General features: G+C 42.2%; 1 protein-coding gene across 2 annotated transcripts in view; it reads left to right on the forward strand.

The window, feature by feature from the left end:
• The window catches only part of LOC128649286 (guanine nucleotide-binding protein G(q) subunit alpha), a 466,803-nt gene that overhangs the window by 390,641 nt on the left and 56,025 nt on the right, over positions 1–20,137 (forward strand). For both annotated transcript variants that reach the window (XM_053702477.1, XM_053702478.1), the window contains one exon: positions 11,744–11,897. In XM_053702477.1, the coding sequence (XP_053558452.1) occupies positions 11,744–11,897 (154 nt within the window). The remainder of the gene's footprint in view (positions 1–11,743; positions 11,898–20,137) is intronic.

The raw sequence follows: 20,137 nt of genomic DNA on the forward strand, positions 1-20,137 counted from the left end.
GGCAGATTACGTTTTTTCAAAGAAATTTGGATCAATTCCGTTCACAATCTTTGGATTCAGAACATTGTTTCAGAAGGGTACAGAATTGGCTTCAAGATAAGGCCTCCTGCAAAGAGATTTTTTCTTTCCCGTGTCCCAGTAAACCCAGCGAAGGCTCAAGCATTTCTGAATTGTGTTTCAGATCTAGAGTTGGCTGGATTAATTATGCCTGTTCCAGTTCTGGAACAGGGGCTGGGGTTTTATTCAAATCTCTTCATTGTACCAAAGAAGGAGAATTCCTTCAGACCAGTTCTGGATCTAAAAATATTGAATCGTTATGTAAGGATACCAACATTCAAAATGGTAACTGTAAGGACTATCCTGCCTTTTGTTCAGCAAGGGCATTATATGTCTACAATAGATTTACAGGATGCATATCTGCATATTCCGATTCATCCAGATCACTATCAGTTTCTGAGATTCTCTTTCCTAGACAAGCATTACCAGTTTGTGGCTCTACCGTTTGGCCTAGCAACAGCTCCAAGAATTTTTACAAAGGTTCTCGGTGCCCTTCTGTCTGTAATCAGAGAACAGGGTATTGTGGTATTTCCTTATTTGGACGATATCTTGGTACTTGCTCAGTCTTCACATTTAGCAGAATCTCATACGAATCGACTTGTGTTGTTTCTTCAAGATCATGGTTGGAGGATCAATTTACCAAAAAGTTCATTGATTCCTCAGACAAGGGTAACCTTTTTAGGTTTCCAGATAGATTCAGTGTCCATGACAAGAGACGTCTAAAATTGATATCAGCTTGTCGAAACCTTCAGTCACAATCATTCCCTTCGGTAGCCTTATGCATGGAAATTCTAGGTCTTATGACTGCTGCATCGGACGCGATCCCCTTTGCTCGTTTTCACATGTGACCTCTTCAGCTCTGTATGCTGAACCAGTGGTGCAGGGATTACACAAAGATATCTCAATTAATATCTTTAAAACCGATTTACGACACTCTCTGACGTGGTGGACAGATCACCATCGTTTAGTTCAGGGGGCTTCTTTTGTTCTTCCGACCTGGACTGTAATTTCAACAGATGCAAGTCTTACAGGTTGGGGAGCTGTGTGGGGGTCTCTGACAGCACAAGGGGTTTGGGAATCTCAGGAGGTGAGATTACCGATCAATATATTCAGAGCTCTTCAGTCATGGCCTCTTCTAAAGAGAGAATCGTTCATTTGTTTTCAGACAGACAATGTCACAACTGTGGCATACATCAATCATCAAGGAGGGACTCACAGTCCTCTGGCTATGAAAGAAGTATCTCGAATTCTGGTATGGGCGGAATCCAGCTCCTGTCTAGTTTCTGCGGTTCATATCCCAGGTATAGACAATTGGGAAGCGGATTATCTCAGTCGCCAAACGTTATATCCGGGCGAATGGTCTCTTCACCCAGAGGTATTTCTTCAGATAGTTCAAATGTGGGGGCTTCCAGAAATAGATCTGATGGCCTCTCATCTAAACAAGAAACTTCCCAGGTATCTGTCCAGATCCAGGGATCCTCAAGCGGAAGCAGTGGATGCATTGTCACTTCCTTGGAAGTATCATCTTGCCTATATCTTTCCGCCTCTAGTTCTTCTTCCAAGAGTAATCTCCAAGATTCTGAAGGAATGCTCGTTTGTTCTGCTGGTAGCTCCAGCATGGCCTCACAGGTTTTGGTATGCGGATCTTGTCCGGATGGCCTCTTGCCAACCGTGGACTCTTCCGTTAAGACCAGACCTTCTGTCGCAAGGTCCTCTTTTCCATCAGGATCTCAAATCCTTAAATTTAAAGGTGTGGAGATTGAACGCTTGATTCTTAGTCAAAGAGGTTTCTCTGACTCTGTGATTAATACTATGTTACAGGCTCGTAAATCCGTATCTAGGGAGATATATTATAGAGTCTGGAAGACTTATATTTCTTGGTGTCTTTCTCATCATTTTTCCTGGCATTCTTTTAGAATTCCGAGAATTTTACAGTTTCTTCAGGATGGTTTGGATAAAGGTTTGTCTGCAAGTTCCTTGAAAGGACAAATCTCTGCTCTTTCTGTTCTTTTTCACAGAAAGATTGCTAATCTTCCTGGTATTCATTGTTTTGTACAAGCTTTGGTTCGTATAAAACCTGTCATTAAGTCAATTTCTCCTCCTTGGAGTTTGAATTAGGTTCTGGGGGCTCTTCAAGCTCCTCCGTTTGAACCTATGCATTTATTGGACATTAAATTACTTTCTTGGAAAGTTTTGTTCCTTTTGGCCATCTCTTCTGCCAGAAGAGTTTCTGAATTATCTGCTCTTTCTTGTGAGTCTCCTTTTCTGATTTTTCACCAGGATAAGGCGGTGTTGCAAACTTCTTTTAAATTTTTACCTAAGGTTGTGAATTCTAACAACATTAGTAGAGAAATTGTGGTTCCTTCATTATGTCCTAATCCTAAGAATTCTAAGGAGAAATTATTGCATTCTTTGGATGTAGTTAGAGCTTTGAAATATTATGTTGAAGCTACTAAGAATTTCAGAAAGACTTTTAGTCTATTTGTTATCTTTTCCGGTTCTAGGAAAGGTTAGAAGGCCTCTGCCATTTCTTTGGCATCTTGGTTGAAATCTTTAATTCATCATGCTTATGTCGAGTCGGGTAAAACTCCGCCTCAAAGGATTACAGCTCATTCTACTAGGTCAGTTTCTACTTCCTGGGCGTTTAGGAATGAAGCTTCGGTTGATCAGATTTGCAAAGCAGCAACTTGGTCTTCTTTGCATACTTTTACTAAATTCTACCATTTTGATGTGTTTTCTTCTTCTGAAGCTGTTTTTGGTAGAAAAGTACTTCAGGCAGCTGTTTCAGTTTGAATCTTCTGCTTATATTTTCAGTTTTTTTCTTTATAAGATTTAAACTTTATTTTTGGGTGTGGATTTTTTTCAGCGGAATTGGCTGTCTTTATTTTATCCCTCCCTCTCTAGTGACTTTTGCTTGGAAGATCCACATCTTGGGTAGCCATTATCCCATACGTCACTAGCTCATGGACTCTTGCTAATTACATGAAAGAAAACATAATTTATGTAAGAACTTACCTGATAAATTCATTTCTTTCATATTAGCAAGAGTCCATGAGGCCCACCCTTTTTTGTGGTGGTTATGATTTTTTTGTATAAAGCACAATTATTCCAATTCCTTATATTTATGCTTCGCACTTTTTTCTTATCTCCCCACTTCTTGGCTATTCGTTAAGCTGATTTGTGGGTGTGGTGAGGGGTGTATTTATAGGCATTTTGAGGTTTTGGAAACTTTGCCCCTCCTGGTAGGAATGTATATCCCATACGTCACTAGCTCATGGACTCTTGCTAATATGAAAGAAATGAATTTATCAGGTAAGTTCTTACATAAATTATGTTTTTTATTTATTTTGCGTCTTCTTTAGTTAGATATAGAGCTAGAAGCAGGATATTTACAGGTTTCCTGCCTTATCGTTTATTGCGACTTTTCATAATCTGGTCATTATTAAGAGTTAAGGTCGTGGGGATAGTTACAAGCATGTCTGACATGAATCAGGATACTGCTCAGTTTAACCCTGGTTTAGAGGCTCAAATCGCAGCACCCATGCAATTCTGTTCTTCCTGTGTTAAGCTTACATTACAGGTTAAAGAAAAAAAATTCAATGTGGAGCCTAATGTCTCAGTAGGATGTTGTCTGGGTGTTACCAGGGCCATCTCCTATTTCGTCCCAAGCCTCCTTGGCATCTAACACTGTGCGGTTCCTCTCTAATGCCTAGTGGAGTGTTATTAAAGGCAGAGGTTGCTGCGCATGTATCCTCAGCGGTATCTGCAGCATTGGCCGAGTTTCCCAGGTTTTCGAGGAAGAGCAAGAGGAAATCCTAAGAATTCAGATAATAAGGTATCTTTCCCTGGCGATGAGTCTCATGCTCCTCATAGATCTGAGGATGAGGAAGGCTCTCATTCTGAGGGTGAGGTCTCAGATTCAGACAGTATAATTTCTTCGTCTGATAGTGAAGTTTCCTTCAGGTTTAAGCTTGAACAACTTTGGTTACTATTAAAGGAGGTTTTAGCTACTCTGGATGATTCAGAGACCCAGGCGGTAGTTACGCCTAAGAAGTCTAGTAAACTGAATAGTTTTTTTGATGTTCCTTCCTCCTCTGACGTGTTTCCTGTGCCAGATAGGGCTAAGGAAATCTTAACTCAGGAATGGGAGAAGCCTGGGGTGCCTTTTACTCCGTCCCCAGTGTTTAGAAAGATGTTTCTGGTGAAGACCTCTATCAAGGAGTCTTGGTCTACAGTTCCTAAGGTGGAAAGGGCCATCTCTACCCTGGCTAAGAGAACCACTGTTCCCATTGAGGATAGTTGCTCTTTCAAGGACTCAATGGATAAAAAGATGGAGGCGTACTTTACATACATTTAGGCCTCTAATGGCAACCTGTAGTATGCATTGCCATGGTGACTAGTGCAGCCTCCTATTGGTTTGATGCCTTGTCTGATTCTCTTCAGGAAGAGACGCCCTTAGACGAGATTCAGGATTGGATTAAGGCTCTTAAACTAGCCAATTCCTATATTGCAGGTTCTGTTCTTCAAGTTCTTAGACTGGGTGCTATGGCTTCCAGCTTCGCAGTGTTAACCAGAAGGGCTTTATGGTTTAAATCCTAGTCAGCCGATGTTTCGTCTAAGGTCAAGCATATGGCGCTTCCTTACAAGGGTAAGACCTTGTTTTAACCGGGTTTGGCTGAGATAATTTCTGACATTACAGACGGAATGGGGTCTTTTCTGCCTCAGAACAAAAGAGCAGACCTAAGTGTGTCAGAGTAATTTTCGCTCCTTTCGGAACTTTAGAGGAAGGCCATCCCTTTCCTCGTCCAAACAGGACAATTCCAAGCTCTCCTGGAAGCCAAATCTGTCTTGGAACAAGGGGAAGCAGTCTAAGAAACCCACTACCGACTCTAAGTCAGCATGAAGGGGTTGCCCCCGATCCAGGCTTGGATCAGGTTGGGGGCAGACTGTCTCAGTTCTCTCAAGTCTGGCTAAGAGACGTTCCAGACCCTTGGGCTCTGGAAATTGTCTCTCAGGGTTACAAGTTAGAGTTCAGAAATTGCTCCCCCAGGGGCAGGTTCCTTCTTTCCAGGTTATCTGCAGACCAGATAAAAAGAGAGGCGTTTTTGAATTGTGTTCAAGATCTCTCATCTCTGGCAGTGATTGCACCTGTTCCTAAGCAGGAACAGGGTCTGGGGTTTTACTCAAACTTGTTTGTGGTTCCCAATAAGGAAGGGACTTTAAGACCCATTCTGGACTTAAAAAGTCTAAACAAGTTTCTCAGGGTCTCATCCTTCAAGATGGAAACCATTCGTACGATTCTTCCTCTGATTCAAGAAGGTCAATTCATGACGCCCATAGACCTAAAGGACGAATGCTTACAAGTTCCCATTCACAGGGATCATCACAAGTTTCTGAGGTTTGCCTTCCTAGACCAACACTTCTAGTTTGTGGCCCTGCCGTTTGGCCTTGCCACGGCTCCCAGGATATTCTCAAAGTTTCTGGGAGCTCTCTTAGCGGTGGTTTGGTCCAAGGGGATTGCAGTTGCTTCCTACCTGGACGACATTCTGGTTCAGGCCCAACCTTTCATTAAGCAGCATCTCACACAGAGTTGTTTCTGGCCTTCCTCCAATCCCACGGTTTGAAGATAAACTTGGCAAAGAGTTCCCTGGTCCCGGCGACAAGGGTAGTTTTCCTAGGAACTATCATAGATTTTGTTCTGATGAAGATCTTTCTAACACAGGCCAGAAAAGCGAAACTACTATCCAATTGTCGAACCTTGCTGGAGACAGCCCACCCTTCAGTTGCTCAATGCATGGAAGTAATTGGTCTGATCGTGGGCGCCATGGATATCATACCATTTGCTCAATTTCATCTGAGAGCTCTGCAGTTGTGTGTCAGTGGAACGGGGATTATGTGGATCTAGCTCCAAGGTTAACTCTAGATAAGAATACGAGGGATTCTCTTCTGTGGTGGTTCTCTCTGGAACACCTTTCTCAGGGCACCTGTTTTCGGAGACCTTCTTGGGTGATAGTGACCACGAATGCCAGCCCAGTGGGCTGGGGAGCAGTCTGCAATTCCTTGAAGGCACAGGGGCTTTGGTCTCAAGAGGAGTCCGTGCTGCTGATCAACATCTTAGAGTTGAGTGCAATCTACAACGCTCTGTTGACTTGGCCACAATTGGCCCAGAGCCAGTTCATCAGATTCCAATCGGACAACATAACCTCAGTGGCTTACATTAACCATCAGGGGGGAACTCGGAGTTCTCTAGCCATGAGAGAGGTGACTCAGATCATTCAGTGGGCGGAGGCTCACAGTTGTTGTCTTTCTGCCATCAACATCCCGGGAGTCGACAACTGGGAATTTCCTAAGCAGACAGATGTTCCATCCAGGAGAATGGGAACTTTCTCCGGAGGTGGTCTCCAAATGGGGGATTCCGGAATTGGATCTGATGGCATCTCGAATGCCAAGCTTCCGAAGTACAGTTCCAGATCAAGGGATTCCCAGGCCTGCCGCATGGATGCATTGGCAGTCCCTTGGAACATCAGCATGGCTTATCTGTTTCCTCTGTTTGCTCTTCTTCCTCTGGTGACCGTCCGCATAAAGCAGGAAAGGGTATCTGTGATCCTAATTGCCCTGGCTTGGCCCCGAAGGATCTGGTATGCGGATTTGGTGGAGATGTCGTCTCTGCCTCCGTGGAGGTTACCTCTGAAGAAGGACCTTCTTCTTCAGGGACCCTTTCTCCACCCAAATCTCGTTTTTCTGAAGCCGACTGCTTGGAGATTGATTCTCTCTAAGCGTGGGTTCTCCGAGTCTGTAATTGAGACTATGATTCAGGCCCGTAAGTCTGATACTAGGAAGACTTATCATAACATATGGAGGAAATATCTTTATTGGTCTGAATCCAAGGGCTACTCCTGGAGTAGGTTTAGGATTTTGTCCTTTCTTCAGGAGGGTCTGGAGAAATCTTTATCTGTTTTGTTACATAAGCGTTTGGCAGATGTACCAGACGTTCAATCCTTTTGTCAGGCCTTAGTTAGAATCAGGCCTGTGTTTAAGTCTATTGTTCCGCCATGGAGTCTTAATCTGGTTCTTAGAGTTTTGCAGTGGACGCCGTTTGAGCCAATGCATTCTATAGACATTAAAATGTTGTCCTGGAGAGTTCGCTTTCTTTTGGCTATTTCTTCTGCGCGGAGGGTTTCTGAGCTCTCCGCCTTGCAGTTTAATTCCCCTTACCTTACCTTTCATGCGGATAAGACGGTTCTTCGTACTAAGTTGGGCTTTCTTCCCAAAGTTGTTATGAATCAGGAAATTGTTGTTCCTTCGCTGTGTCCGAAGCCTTCTTCAGATAAAGAGCGTCTGTTGCACAATTTGGATGTGGTTCATGCTCTTAAGGTTTTTTTGTTTTTCTGGGAAGCGTAGAGGTCAGCAGGCTACGGCTTCTACTCTTGCTTTTTGGTTGCGAAGTGTGATTTGGCTGGCATATGAGTCTGCTGGGAAGCAACCTCCAGAGGGAATTACGGCTTTCAAAAATGAAGCTTCGATGGAGCAGATTTGCAAGCCTGCAACTTGGTATTCCTTACATACTTTTGCCAAATTTTACAGATTTTATATTTTTCCTCTGCTGAGGCGGCCTTTGGGAGAAAGGTTCTGCAGGCGGTGGTGCATTCCGTTTAGGCATTCTTGTTCGTATCCCCCCTATTCATCTGTGTCCTCTAGCTTGGGTTCCTAACAGTAATTAAGATGAACCTGTGGACTCACTACATCTTTAGAAGAAAACAAAATTTATGCTTGCTTTTTTTCCACGGACCCACCCTTTTGTGTATTTTTCATGTTTTTGACTAAACCTCAGACACCTCCACACCTTGTGTTGCTTTCCTTTCTCCATTTATTTTCAGTCGAATGACTGGGGTTTATGGGTAGGGAAGTAATACTTAACAGTTTTACTGTGGTGCTCTTTGCCTCCTCCTGCTGGCGAGGAGTGGTATTCCCAACAATAATTAAAATAAACCCGTAGACTTACCACATCTTGAAGAAATAAATTTATTAGGCAAGCTTAAATTTTGTTTTTCTGCCCCAAGACAAGAAATCTAAGGGTAAATTTTAAGCTCCCAATCATTTTCGTTCCTTTTGTCAGAATAGAGAACAGAAAACCTTTTCTTCCCCTAAAGCCTCTGGCTCTAATTGGAGATCATCTCCGAATTGGAATAAATCCAAGCCTTATAAGAAACCAAATCCTGCCTCTAAACCTACATGAAGGTGCAGCTGTACCAAAAAATCCAGTAAAAGCTCAAGCCTTTCTGAAATGTGTTTCAGAACTAGAACTTTCAGGGGTAATTATCCCAGTTTCAAAGCAGGGACAAGGGTTTTTATTCAAATCTATTCATTGTACCAAAGAAGGAAAATTCTTTCAGACTAATTTTGGATTTGAAAACTTTAAATCTTTCAAGATGGTGACTATAAGGACTATTCTGCCTTTTGTTCAGCAATGTCACTTCATGTCTACAGTAGACTTGCAGGACGCTTACTTTCACATTCCGATTCATCCAGATCACTATGGATTTCTGAGATTCTATTTTCTAAACAAGCATTACCAATTTGTTGCACTTCCGTTTGGAAGAGCAACAGCACAAGGAATATTCTTAATAGTTCTAGGTGCCCTTCTATCTGTAATCCGAGAGCAGGGTATTGCGGTGTTTCCTTATTTGGATAATATCTTGGTACTAGCTCAATCTTTTCATTTTGCAGAATCGCACACAAAACAATTTCTGTTGTTTCTTCAGACATGTTTGGAGGATCAATTTACCAAAGAGTTTCTTGATTCCTCAGACAAAGGTCACCTTTTTAGGTTTCCAGATAGATTCAGTGTCTATGACTCTATCCCTAACAGAAAAAAGAAACGTTTGAGATTGGTTTAATCTGGTCTAAACATTCAGTCTCTATCATTCCCTTCAGTGGCTTGGATGTTTTAGGTCTCAGGTTTGTAGCATCGGACGCAATCCCTTTAGCTTCTTTTCATAGGAGACCTCTACAGCAATGCATGTTGCACCAATGATGCAGGGATTATACTCAGATATCACAACTGATATACTTAAATACCAACAATCATCTTATTGTTCAAGGGGCCTCCTTTGTTCTTCCTACCTGGACTGTGATCACAATAGATGCAAGTCTCACAAGTTGAGGAGCTGTCTGGGGGTCTCTGACAACACAAGGAGTTTGGAATCCTCGAGAGGCGAGGTTACCAATCAATATTAGAACTCTGCTATTTTCAGAGCTCTTCAGGCTTGGCCTTTATTAAAGAGAGAACCATATATTCAGTTTCAAACAGACAATGTCTCTAATACTTTATTGGGCGGAATCCAACTCTTGTCTAATCACTGCAATTCATATACCAGGTGTAGACAATTGGGAAGCGGATTATCTCAGCCGTCAGATCAAGGGGAGTGGTCTCTCCAACCATATCTGTTCTATTAAATTGGGCCCAATTTGGACATTTCCACTTAGGGGTGTACTCACTTTTGTTGCCAACGGTTTAGACATTAATGGCTGTGTATTGAGTTATTTTGAGGGGACAGCAAATTTACACTGTTATACAGGCTGTACACTCACTACTTTACATTGTTGTCATTTCTTCATTGTTGTCATATGAACAGATATAATAAAATATTTTAAAAAATGTGAGGGGTATACTCACTTTTGTGAGATTCTGTACATCTGATGGCCTCTCGTCTAAACAAGAAGCTTCCCAGATACCTCTCCAGGTCCAGAGATCCTCTTGCGGAATTGGATGCTCTAAGAGTTCCATGGTTTTACCAACCTGCTTATATGTTCCTACCTCTGGGCGTGATCTTAAAGATCATAATGGAACAAGCTTATGTGTTTCTGATAGCACCAGCATGGCCTCACAGGTTCTGGTATGCGAACTCTGTCCGAATGTCCAGTTGCCAACCTTGGTGACTTCCTCCAAGACCAGACCTTCTGTCTCAAGGCCCGTTTTTCCATCCGGATCTCAAACCTTGAAGGCATGGAAATTGAACGCTTAGTCATAGAGGTTTCTCTGAGTCTGTGATTAACACTATGATACAGGTTTGTAAGCCTGTTTCAAGGAAAATATATCACAATGCTATTCTTAGCATTGTTTTAGAATTCCTAGGATTCTACAGTTTCTTCAGGATGGTTTGGATAAATGTTTGTCTGCCAATACTTTGAAAGGACAAATCTCTGCTCTTTCTGTTTTATTTCACAGAAAGATAGCTAATCTTCCTGATGTTAACTGTTTTGTACAGGATTTGACTCGTATTAAACATGTTATTAAATCTATCTCTCCTCCTTGGAGTCTAAATTTTGTATTGCAAACTTTGCAGGCTCCTCCTTTTGAGCCTATGCATTCTTTGGATATTAAACTACTTTCTTGGCTATCTCTTCTGCTAGAAAAGTTTCTGAATTGTTTGCTCTCTCTTGCGAGTCTCCTTATCTGATTTTTCCATCAAGATAAAGCTGTTTTCCGGACTTCGTATACATTTTTTCCTAAAGTTGGGAATTCTTACCACATCAATAGGGAAGTTATTGTCCCTTCCTTGTGTCCTAATCCTAAGAATACTCTTGAAAGATCTTTACATTCTTTGGATGTGGTAAGAGTTTTGAAATATTAAGTTGAGGCTACTAAAGATTTCAGAAAGACTTCTAGTCCATTTCTTTGGCATCTTGGTTAAAACTTCTGATTCACAAAGCTTATTTGGAGACGGAGCAGTCTCCGCCTCAGAGAATAACAGCTCATTCTACAAGATCAGTTGCCACATCTTGGGTTTTCAAGAATGAAGCTTCAGTTGATCAAATCTGCAAAGCAGCCACTTGGTTTTCTTTGCATACATTTACTACATTTTACCATTTTGATGGTTTTGCTTCTTCGGAAGCAGATTTTGGTTGAAAGGTTCTTTAGGCAGCTGTCTCAGTTTGATTCTAGTGCCTATGATTTAAGTTGTTTGAATTTTTTAGAAAGCTTAATTATTTTTTTTATTTAATTTGTCAGCGAAAATAGCTGTTTTTATTTTATCCCTCCCTCTATAGTTACTTGTAGACTTCCACATCTTGGGTATTATATCTAGCTTGTGGACTCTCGCCAACTATATGAAAGAAAACATAATTTATGTAAGACAATTTCTTTCATGATGGCGAGAGTCCACGTGACCCATCCATTTTTTTTTTTTTGGGTTATGATTTTTTTTGTATATAGCACATTTATCCTGTTCCTCTTTTTTATGCTTTTACTCCTGATACACCTCACTATCCTGGCTATACATTAAACTGAGGTATGAATGAGGTGGGAGGTGTATTTATAGGCATTTGAGATTTGGGAAACTTTGCCCCCTCCTGTTAGGAATGCATATCCCTTCAGTAACTAGCTCGTGGACTCTCGCCACCATGACAGAAATTAATTTATCAGGTCAGTTCTTACATAAATTATATTTTTTATTTTTTTAACAATATAGGAATAAGGTCCTAAATTCAGGTGGTTATCGACGCTGAAATTGCTTTTTTGAACCCATGTGTTTTTTAATGTTAACTTAATTGTGCATATCAGGCAAGTATTTCTGATAAAAAAAGGAAATATACATCTGAAATAAATAATAATGATTATAAATGTATATACATAAGCCGACATTGCACTTTTGTTTTTGACAAATTTCATTTTATAATTTTGCAGAATCGAATGGAAGAAAGCAAAGCGTTGTTTAGGACAATTATCACATATCCCTGGTTCCAGAACTCTTCAGTCATTCTCTTTCTAAATAAGAAAGATCTACTAGAGGAGAAAATAATGTATTCACATCTAGTTGACTATTTTCCTGAATATGATGGTAAGTGAAATGTAATACCTGAATAAATAAATGGACTGTATAATGGTCCATATTTAATGGGGCAGTCTAGTCAAAATTAAACTTTCATGAATTAGATAGGGCATGTCATTTTAAACAACTTTCCATTTGACTTTTATATAATTTGCTTTGTTCTTTTGGTATTCTTTGTTGAAGGCTAAACCTAGATAGGCTTATATGCTAATTTATATGCCATTAAAGGGACAGTCAACACCCGACACAACAAGATTTCATATGTTTGTAACGCAAACGAAGATCCGCCTGCACCGCCTGCCTTCTCTATTACCTCTATCATTGTCCTAGTAATCCTTCCAAATACATCCATTAATCGACTCAAAATATGGCCGCCAAACTCCTCCCCCCTCCTCCTTCTTCCCCATCTCTATTCCAATTCAGGCTTGTTTATGTAGGGATTGATGACGCACTCAATATGTCATTGTGCGTGCGTATTTGTAATTCAGTCAGATCGGAAACAGCAATCGGACTTGTCGCAGCAAATTCATTTGCTAGCTTTCAAAAATGTAATTGCACATGCACTTAACGCCGTGAACGAGTTTGAAGATTCTGACTGAGGATTCCATTCTGATTGGAGAATGGCTTGAAAGAGAAGGTTAATACGTAACAGTGGGAAGAGTTTGGCGGCCAGTAGATTAACGGATGTATTTGAAAGGATTACTAGGACAAGGATAGAGGTAATAGAGAAGGAAGGCGTTGCAGGCGGATCTTCAATTGCGTTACAAAGATATTAAATCCTGTTGTGTCGGGTGTTGACTGTCCCTTTAAAGGCTGCCTCTTAACTCAGTGCATTTTGACAGTTGTTCACAGTTAGACAGCGCTTGTTCATGTGTGCCATATAGCTAACATTGTTGAGTTAACTATGCGTCAGCACTGAACGGCTATCATGCAAGTTTCTCAAAATATCTAAAATAAGGGTACAGTCTGCAGAGACTTAGATACAAATAAATCACAGAGGTAAAAAGTATATTAATGTTGGTTGGTTATACAAAACTGGGGAATGAGTAATAAAGGGATAATCTATCTTTTTAAACAATACAAATTCTGGAGTAGACTGTCCCTTAAAATATTATTAAAGTATGCAACATTTTGTGTAATTTATGTAAATTGTAACTTCAGTAGCTTTATTTCTAAGGAATATTTTTATGTGCAATGCTTTAGTGATTGCACAGGTTCACATAGAGAATTACATAGCTGATTTTAATTGTAACCCATTTAAATAAATATATTGCTTCTTAATTATAAAAAAATATATTTCTTTCCTATGGCATGGAGAGTCCACGATTTCATTCCAATTACTAGTGGCAATTCATCTATTTGCCAGCAGGAGGAGGCAAAGTGCACACCGGTAGAGCTGTTAAGTGTCACTTACCTTACCCATAATACCCAGTCATTCTATTTGCCTCTGTCTAGGGAGGATGTGCAAAGATGGTGTCTGAACATATTTAACCCTTTAACGACCAAGGACGTACAGGGTACGTCCTACAAAAACTGTCACTTAATGACCAAGGACGTACCCTGTACGTCCTCAGGGGTTTCAAGCGGTGGAAGCGATCATGATCGCTTCCAGCCGCTTTCAAGGTATTGCAGTGATGCCTCGATATTTCGGCATCACTGCAATAACTTTTTTTACCCTCTGATGCAGAGAGCCACTCTGTGGCCCTCTCTGCATCGGCCAGTGATGGTGCGGATCGTTGTTGGGTGGGAGCCATAACAGGAAGGCGGGTGGATGGCCCATCGCTGGATCACTTCCTGATCCTGTGCGCGCAAGTGGTTGGGGGTGGCGGGAGCGCGCACGCAGGTGTGTGTGTGTGCGCGCGCGCTAGTACTTATACAATGAAGGCGATGGGATGGAGAGGGAAAGGGGGGTATTTAAATATAAAGAAAGGGATCTGGGAGGGGGATAGGCTATTGAAAGTGGGCAGCTATACTACAAAAAATTGGCTTTTATGCCAAAAAAATAAAATACTTTTTCCTTCTTAATATGAGGAGAGTCCACGGCATCATTCCTTACTGTTCGGAATACTGAACCTGGCCACCAGAAGGAGGCAAAGACACCCCAGCCAAAGGCTTAAATACTCCCCCTACTTCCCTCATATCCCAGTCATTCTTTGCCTTTCGTCACAGGAGGTTGGCAAAGAAGTGTCAGAAGATACGGAGTAGTTCCTTATGGAGGGTATCTACCCTTTGAAATGGGACTGGAGTTTTAAGTAGTCTTGTCAGCCTCTCAGTGAGAGTCTTTCTACAAATCCATCCAGACTCGTATTAACAGCTCCTAAGCAATCAGTGTTGACGAGTTTCACTGCCTGCTTCCATCACTCAAGTCCATGTCAGGAGCGATGCTACAGGACTGTCAAACTTGAGAGGCCGTTTTTCGGTTCTACGGCATAGATTCCGGTAAGATCGTTTCATTTTTAACAAAAGAAGGCAGGGTCACAGTGTGGCTCCTTTTATCTGTATGGAATCAAGGGTAAATATCTCTGGAGGGGAATTATTGAACAGGGGGGATTAATCACATAATTTATTTTATTATGATTATGCTGCGACATGTGTGAGATGAGTCTCAGGCAGATGTTGGAACATACAGGTTTTACTTTGGTTTTTGTAAGCTGCGCAGCCTGAAAGTCTTGGCGCGCTTTTTCCTATAGCAGGGGCGGTCCTGCATTGTGCACCACGTGACTGGGTGTGGTCACACAGATTTTCTCTTTCCTGACCGTGCGGTTTACCGGAGACAAAACGGTTTCTCTGTTTGGCCTGGTCATAGGAGGTGGTGAGTTCCCCAGCCATTGTGGGTATAAAGGTGCTGTTTTATTTTATTATCAATAGTCTTCTTTATAAGCGCAAGCTATGGAGGATTCTGATGCGTTAGAGGGTACTCTCTCTTTACCTAAGTATAATACCTGTTTATATTGTGAGGAGGTTGCAGTATACCTGCCTGCTCAATTATGTTCCACATGCCTTGATAATGTAATCATGTCAAAGAAAGTTAATCTGTTTAGTACCACTGAGCTGTCCACCTCTAAGGAGTCTCCGCCCCGTGAGGTACGCACCCTACAGTCATCTCCCAATACACATGCAGCTTCCCGTAGCACTCCTAATCCTCCAACTAGAGGGACCCTTTTACCGCCAGACTTTACTGAGCAGTTACAAACGGCAGTGTCTGCGGCCTTTAGTGCTTTACCTCGCCCTGCTAAGCGCAAGCGAAAGGTCAAATATTGCTATCCTTCCCAGGGGTCATCTACTAGCTTATTGGATGTCAGGGTTTTTTCCCTGTTTTGTTTGCCATGTGCTGCTGGCAGCCATTTTACTCACCTCTCTTTCAGACTCTGGTGCATACTGTGTGATGCTGCTCATTTCCTGCACTTCCTTTTATGGCCAGACTGGTGTACATCATCCGTGTGAGACAGGATGCAGTCTCAGAATTGTGATGTCATCACTTATTATTTAAAGGACCTCTGTTCAGTATGCTTTGCCCTTGCGTTGTCTCAGAACTGTTTGTGAGAGCTCCTGTGTATTACCTGGCTGTCTGACGTCCCTCCTGGTTCCTGATCCCTGGCTTGTTCCTGACACTGCTGTTCTCCTTGTTCCTGATTCCGGCTCGTCTGACTACTCGCTTTGGCTCCTGACTCTGCTTGTCTGACTACCATCTCTGGTTTTGATTCCTGGCTTGTAATTTGACTTGTGGACTTTTTATTATTTTTTGCTATTAATAAAGGTGTGATTATTTTTGCACTTCTCTTCTGATTCCTGGCACCCTGACATTGGATTTATCTAAAACAAGATTATCCTTTGATGAAGACGCCTATGATACTTCAGAGGATGCTCTTTCTGGGTCGGAATCTGCTGTCTCTAAGCCTCCAGCTGCAGAGGAACCAGACTTTAGATTTAGGATTGAACATTTAAGCTTTCTGCTAAAGGAAGTTTTGGTTACTTTAGAGGTTCCAGAGCCTTTGAATCCTAAATGAGATAATGTCAACGAGGACAGGGTTGTGCCACAAACTTTCCCAGTTCTCGTAAAGATGGCGTACATTATTAAGAATAAATGGGAAAGGATTGGTTCTTCATTTTCCCCTTCTTCCTTTAAAAAATTATTCCCGGTTCCGGACTCTCAATTGGAGTTGTGGGGTTCCATCCCCAAGGTGGATGGCGCTATCTCCACGCTTGCTAATCGCACTACTATCCCGCTTGAGGATAGTTTGTCGTTTTAAAGAGCCCATGGATAAGAAGATAGAAACTCTGTTAAGAAAGATGGAGGGTCCCCTCAGCCTGATCCAGGAAAGAATTAAGGCCTTAAGGGTGGCTAATTCTTTTATTTGTGATGCAAATATGCAGATTATTCGCCTGATGCTAAGGCTTCAGGTTTTTCTGTTCAAACCCATAGGGCACTCTGGCTGAAGTCCTGGTCTGCGGACATGACTTCAAAGTTAAGACTTCTTTTCCTCCCATTTAAGGGGAAATTTTATTTGGTCCAGGCCTGGACTCAATTATCTCCACAGTTACTGGAGGCAAATGTGCCTTTTTACCGCAGGATAAGAAGAACAAACCTAAAGGACAAGGTCCTAATTTTTGTTCCTTTTGTTCGGATAAATCCCAATGTCTGCAGCCCTCCGCAAAGCCCGAGCAATCCAAGGGGACTTAAAAGCCGGCTCAGTCCTGGAATAAATCCAAGCAAAACAAGAAGCCCGCCGAGACAAAGTCGGCATGAAGGGGCAGCCCCTGATCCGGCTGTGGATCTTGTAGGTGGCAGACTGTCGCTCTTTTCGGACGCTTGGTTTGGGACGTGCAAGACCCATGGGTCCTGGAGGTCATCGCCCAGGGATACAGGATAGGTTTCAAGTCTCATCCACCCAGGGACAGATTCCTCTTGTCAAACCTGTCTTCAAGACCAGAAAAGAGAGAATCCTTTCTGGGGTGTATGAGGGATCTCTCCTCCCTGGGAGTCATTGTAACGGTACCTCTTGCAGAAAGAGGTCTGGGATTCTACTCAAACCTTTTTGTGGTCCCAAAGAAGGAGCGAACTTTCCGCCCGATTCTGGACCTAAACAAATTCCTATCTGTCCCCTCGTTCAAGATGGAGACAATAAGGTCCATCCTTCCCTTAGATCAGGAAGGACAGTTCATGACCACGATAGATCTGAAGGATGTCTTTGCGCGCTCAGATGCGCGCTTCCTTCTGACAGAGGAGCAGCAAGCAGTAACTCCGGTTGCTCCTGGACAGTAGTCTCTGGCTTGGAGTGTTGGCTATTCATTCCGAAGTACCCTGGGGGCAGGTAGGCGCCGCAGCAGTGCTGTGGCGAGGTGCAGAGGGTGTTTTTGTGTAAACTGATATATTTTTCACTTTAGAGCCTTATTTCTCACCTTTTCTCATAGGGTGCAATAATTTTTGGATTTACCAATTAGTTTTAGTGAATTTTGGTAGCAAATTAACGTTATTTAAGCAGTTTTGGAAAAATTGTTCACTTTTTCTTTCTTAAAGGCGCAGTACACGTTTTTCAAAGTTTATTTCAAACAATAAATAAAGTGTTTAAACGACTTTTGTGGCTATTATTAGTCTGTTCAACATGTCTGACATTGAGGATTCTCATTGTTCTATGTGTTTAGAAGCTATTGTGGAACCCCCTCTTACATTGTGTACCTCTTGTACTGAAAGGGCCTTACATTGTAAAGACCATATTTTAGGTCAAGATAGTGTGCCTAAGGATAATTAACAATCTGAAGAGAATCAGGTTATGCCATCCAATTCTCCCCAAGTGTCACATCCTTTAACGCCCACACAAGCGACGCCAAGTACCTCTAGTGCGTCTAATGTCTTTACTCTGCAGGAGATGGCTGCAGTTATGTCAACTACCCTTACAGAGGTATTATCTAAATTACCAGTGTTGCAGGGTAAACGCAGTAGGTCAGGTATTAATGTAAATACTGAATCCTCTGATACTTTATTAGCTATTTCCGATGTACCCTCACATTGTTCTGAGTTGGGGGTCAGGGAATTGCTGTCTGAGGGAGAAATTTCAGACTCAGGGAATGTGTTACCTCAGACAGATTCGGACGTTATGTCCTTTAAATTTAAGCTTGAACACCTCCGTCTGTTGCTTCGGGAGGTCTTAGCAACTCTGGATGATTGTGATCCTATTATGATACCACCAGAGAAATTGTGTAAGATTGACAAATATTTAGAAGTGCCTACTTATACTGATGTTTTTCCGGTTCCTAAAAGAATTTCGGAAATTATTAAGAAGGAATAGGATACAACAGGTATAGCATTTTCTCCCCCTCCTACTTTTAAGAAAATGTTTCCCATATCAGACACCATTCGAGACTTGTGGCAAAGGTGGAGGGAGCTATATCTACCCTGGCTAAGCGTACAACTATACCCATTGAGGACAGTTGTGCTTTCAAAGACCCTATGGATAAAAATTAGAGGGTCTCTTAAAGAAATTGTTTTTTTAATCAGGTTTTTCTTTTACAACCTACTGCTTGCATTGTTCCAGTAACTACTGCAGCAGCTTTTTGGTTTGAAGCTCTGGAAGAGTCCCTGACAGTTGAGACTCCGTTAGATGACATTTTGGATAGAACTAAGGCTCTCAAGTTAGCTAATTCTTTTATTACTGATGCCGCTTTTCAAATTGCTAAATTAGCGGCGAAAAATGCAGGAGTTGCTATTTTAGAGCGTTGTGGCTCAAATCTTGGTCTGCTGATGTGTCATCAAAACATAAGCTTGTAGCTATTCCCTTTAATGGTAAGACCCTTTTCGGGCCAGAATTGAAGGGAATAATTTCTGACATTACAGGAGGTAAAGGCCATGCCCTACCTCAGGATAAGTCTGTTAAGATGAGGGGTAAACAGAATAATTTTCGTTCCTTTCGGAATTTTAAGGGAGTACCTTCTACTTCCTCTTCCTCCACAAAGCAGGAAGGGAATTTTTACCCAATCTAAGCCAGTCTGGAGACCCAACCAAAATTGGAATAAAGGTAGACAATCTAAGAAGCCCGCTGCTGCTACTAAGACAGCATGAAGGGGTGGCCCCCGATCCGGGACCGGATCTAGTAGGGGGCAGACTTTCTTTCTTTGCCCAGGCTTGGGCAATAGATGATCAGGACCCTTGGGCACTAGAAATAGTGACCCACGGTTATCAGTTGGATTTCAAAGATTTTCTCCCAAGAGGGAGGTTTCATCTTTCAAGATTATCTGCAGACCAGATAAAAAGAGAGGCGTTCTTACGCTGTGTAAAAGACCTTGTTACCATGGGAGTAATTTGTCCAGTTCCAAAATCAGAACAAGGACAGGGGTTTTACTCAAATCTATTTGTGGTTCCCAAAAAAGAGGGCACTTTCAGACCCATCTTAGACCTCAAGTGTCTAAACAAATTTCACAGAGTCCCATCGTTTAAGATTGAGACTATCCGAACAATTTTACCAATGATCCAGGAGGGTCAATATATGACTACCGTGGACTTGAAGGATGCTTACCTTCATATTCCTATCCACAAGGGTCATCATCAGTTTCTAAGTTTTGCCTTCCTGGACAAACATTATCAGTTTGTGGCTCTTCCCTTCGGGTTGGCCACAGCACCCAGAATCTTTACAAAGGTTCTAGGGTCTCTTTTGGCGGTTCTCAGACCGCGAGGCATAGCAGTGGCGCCTTATCTGGACGATATTCTAATTCAGGCGTCAACTTATCAACTGACAAAATCTCACACGGACATAGTGTTGTCTTTCCTGAGAACTCACGGTTGGAAGGTGAACATAGAGAGTTCCCTTGTTCCACAGACAAGGGTTCCTTTCTTGCTAACTCTGATAGACTCGGTAGCCATGAAAATATTTCTGACAGAGGTCTGAAAATCAAAGATTCTAAATACTTGCCGAGCACTTCAATCCATTCCTCGGCCATCAGTGGTTCTGTGTATGGAGGTAATTGGATTAATGGTAGCGGCAATGGACATTGTTCCGTTTGCTCGCTTTCATCTCAGACCACTGCAACTGTGCATGCTCGGACAGTGGAATGGGGATTATGCGGATTTATCTCCTCAGATAAATCTGGATCAAGAGACCAGAAACTCAATTCTTTGGTGGTTGTCGCCGGATCATCTGTCCCAGGGGACTTGTTTCCGCAGACCCTCGTGGGTGATAGTGACAACGGATGCCAGCCTTCTGGGCTGAGGTGCAGTTTGGAACTCGCTGAAGGCTCAGGGTGTTTGGACTCAGGTG

Source organism: Bombina bombina, chromosome 2, assembly GCF_027579735.1.
Source record: "Bombina bombina isolate aBomBom1 chromosome 2, aBomBom1.pri, whole genome shotgun sequence".
NCBI classification, from domain to species: Eukaryota; Metazoa; Chordata; class Amphibia; order Anura; family Bombinatoridae; genus Bombina; species Bombina bombina.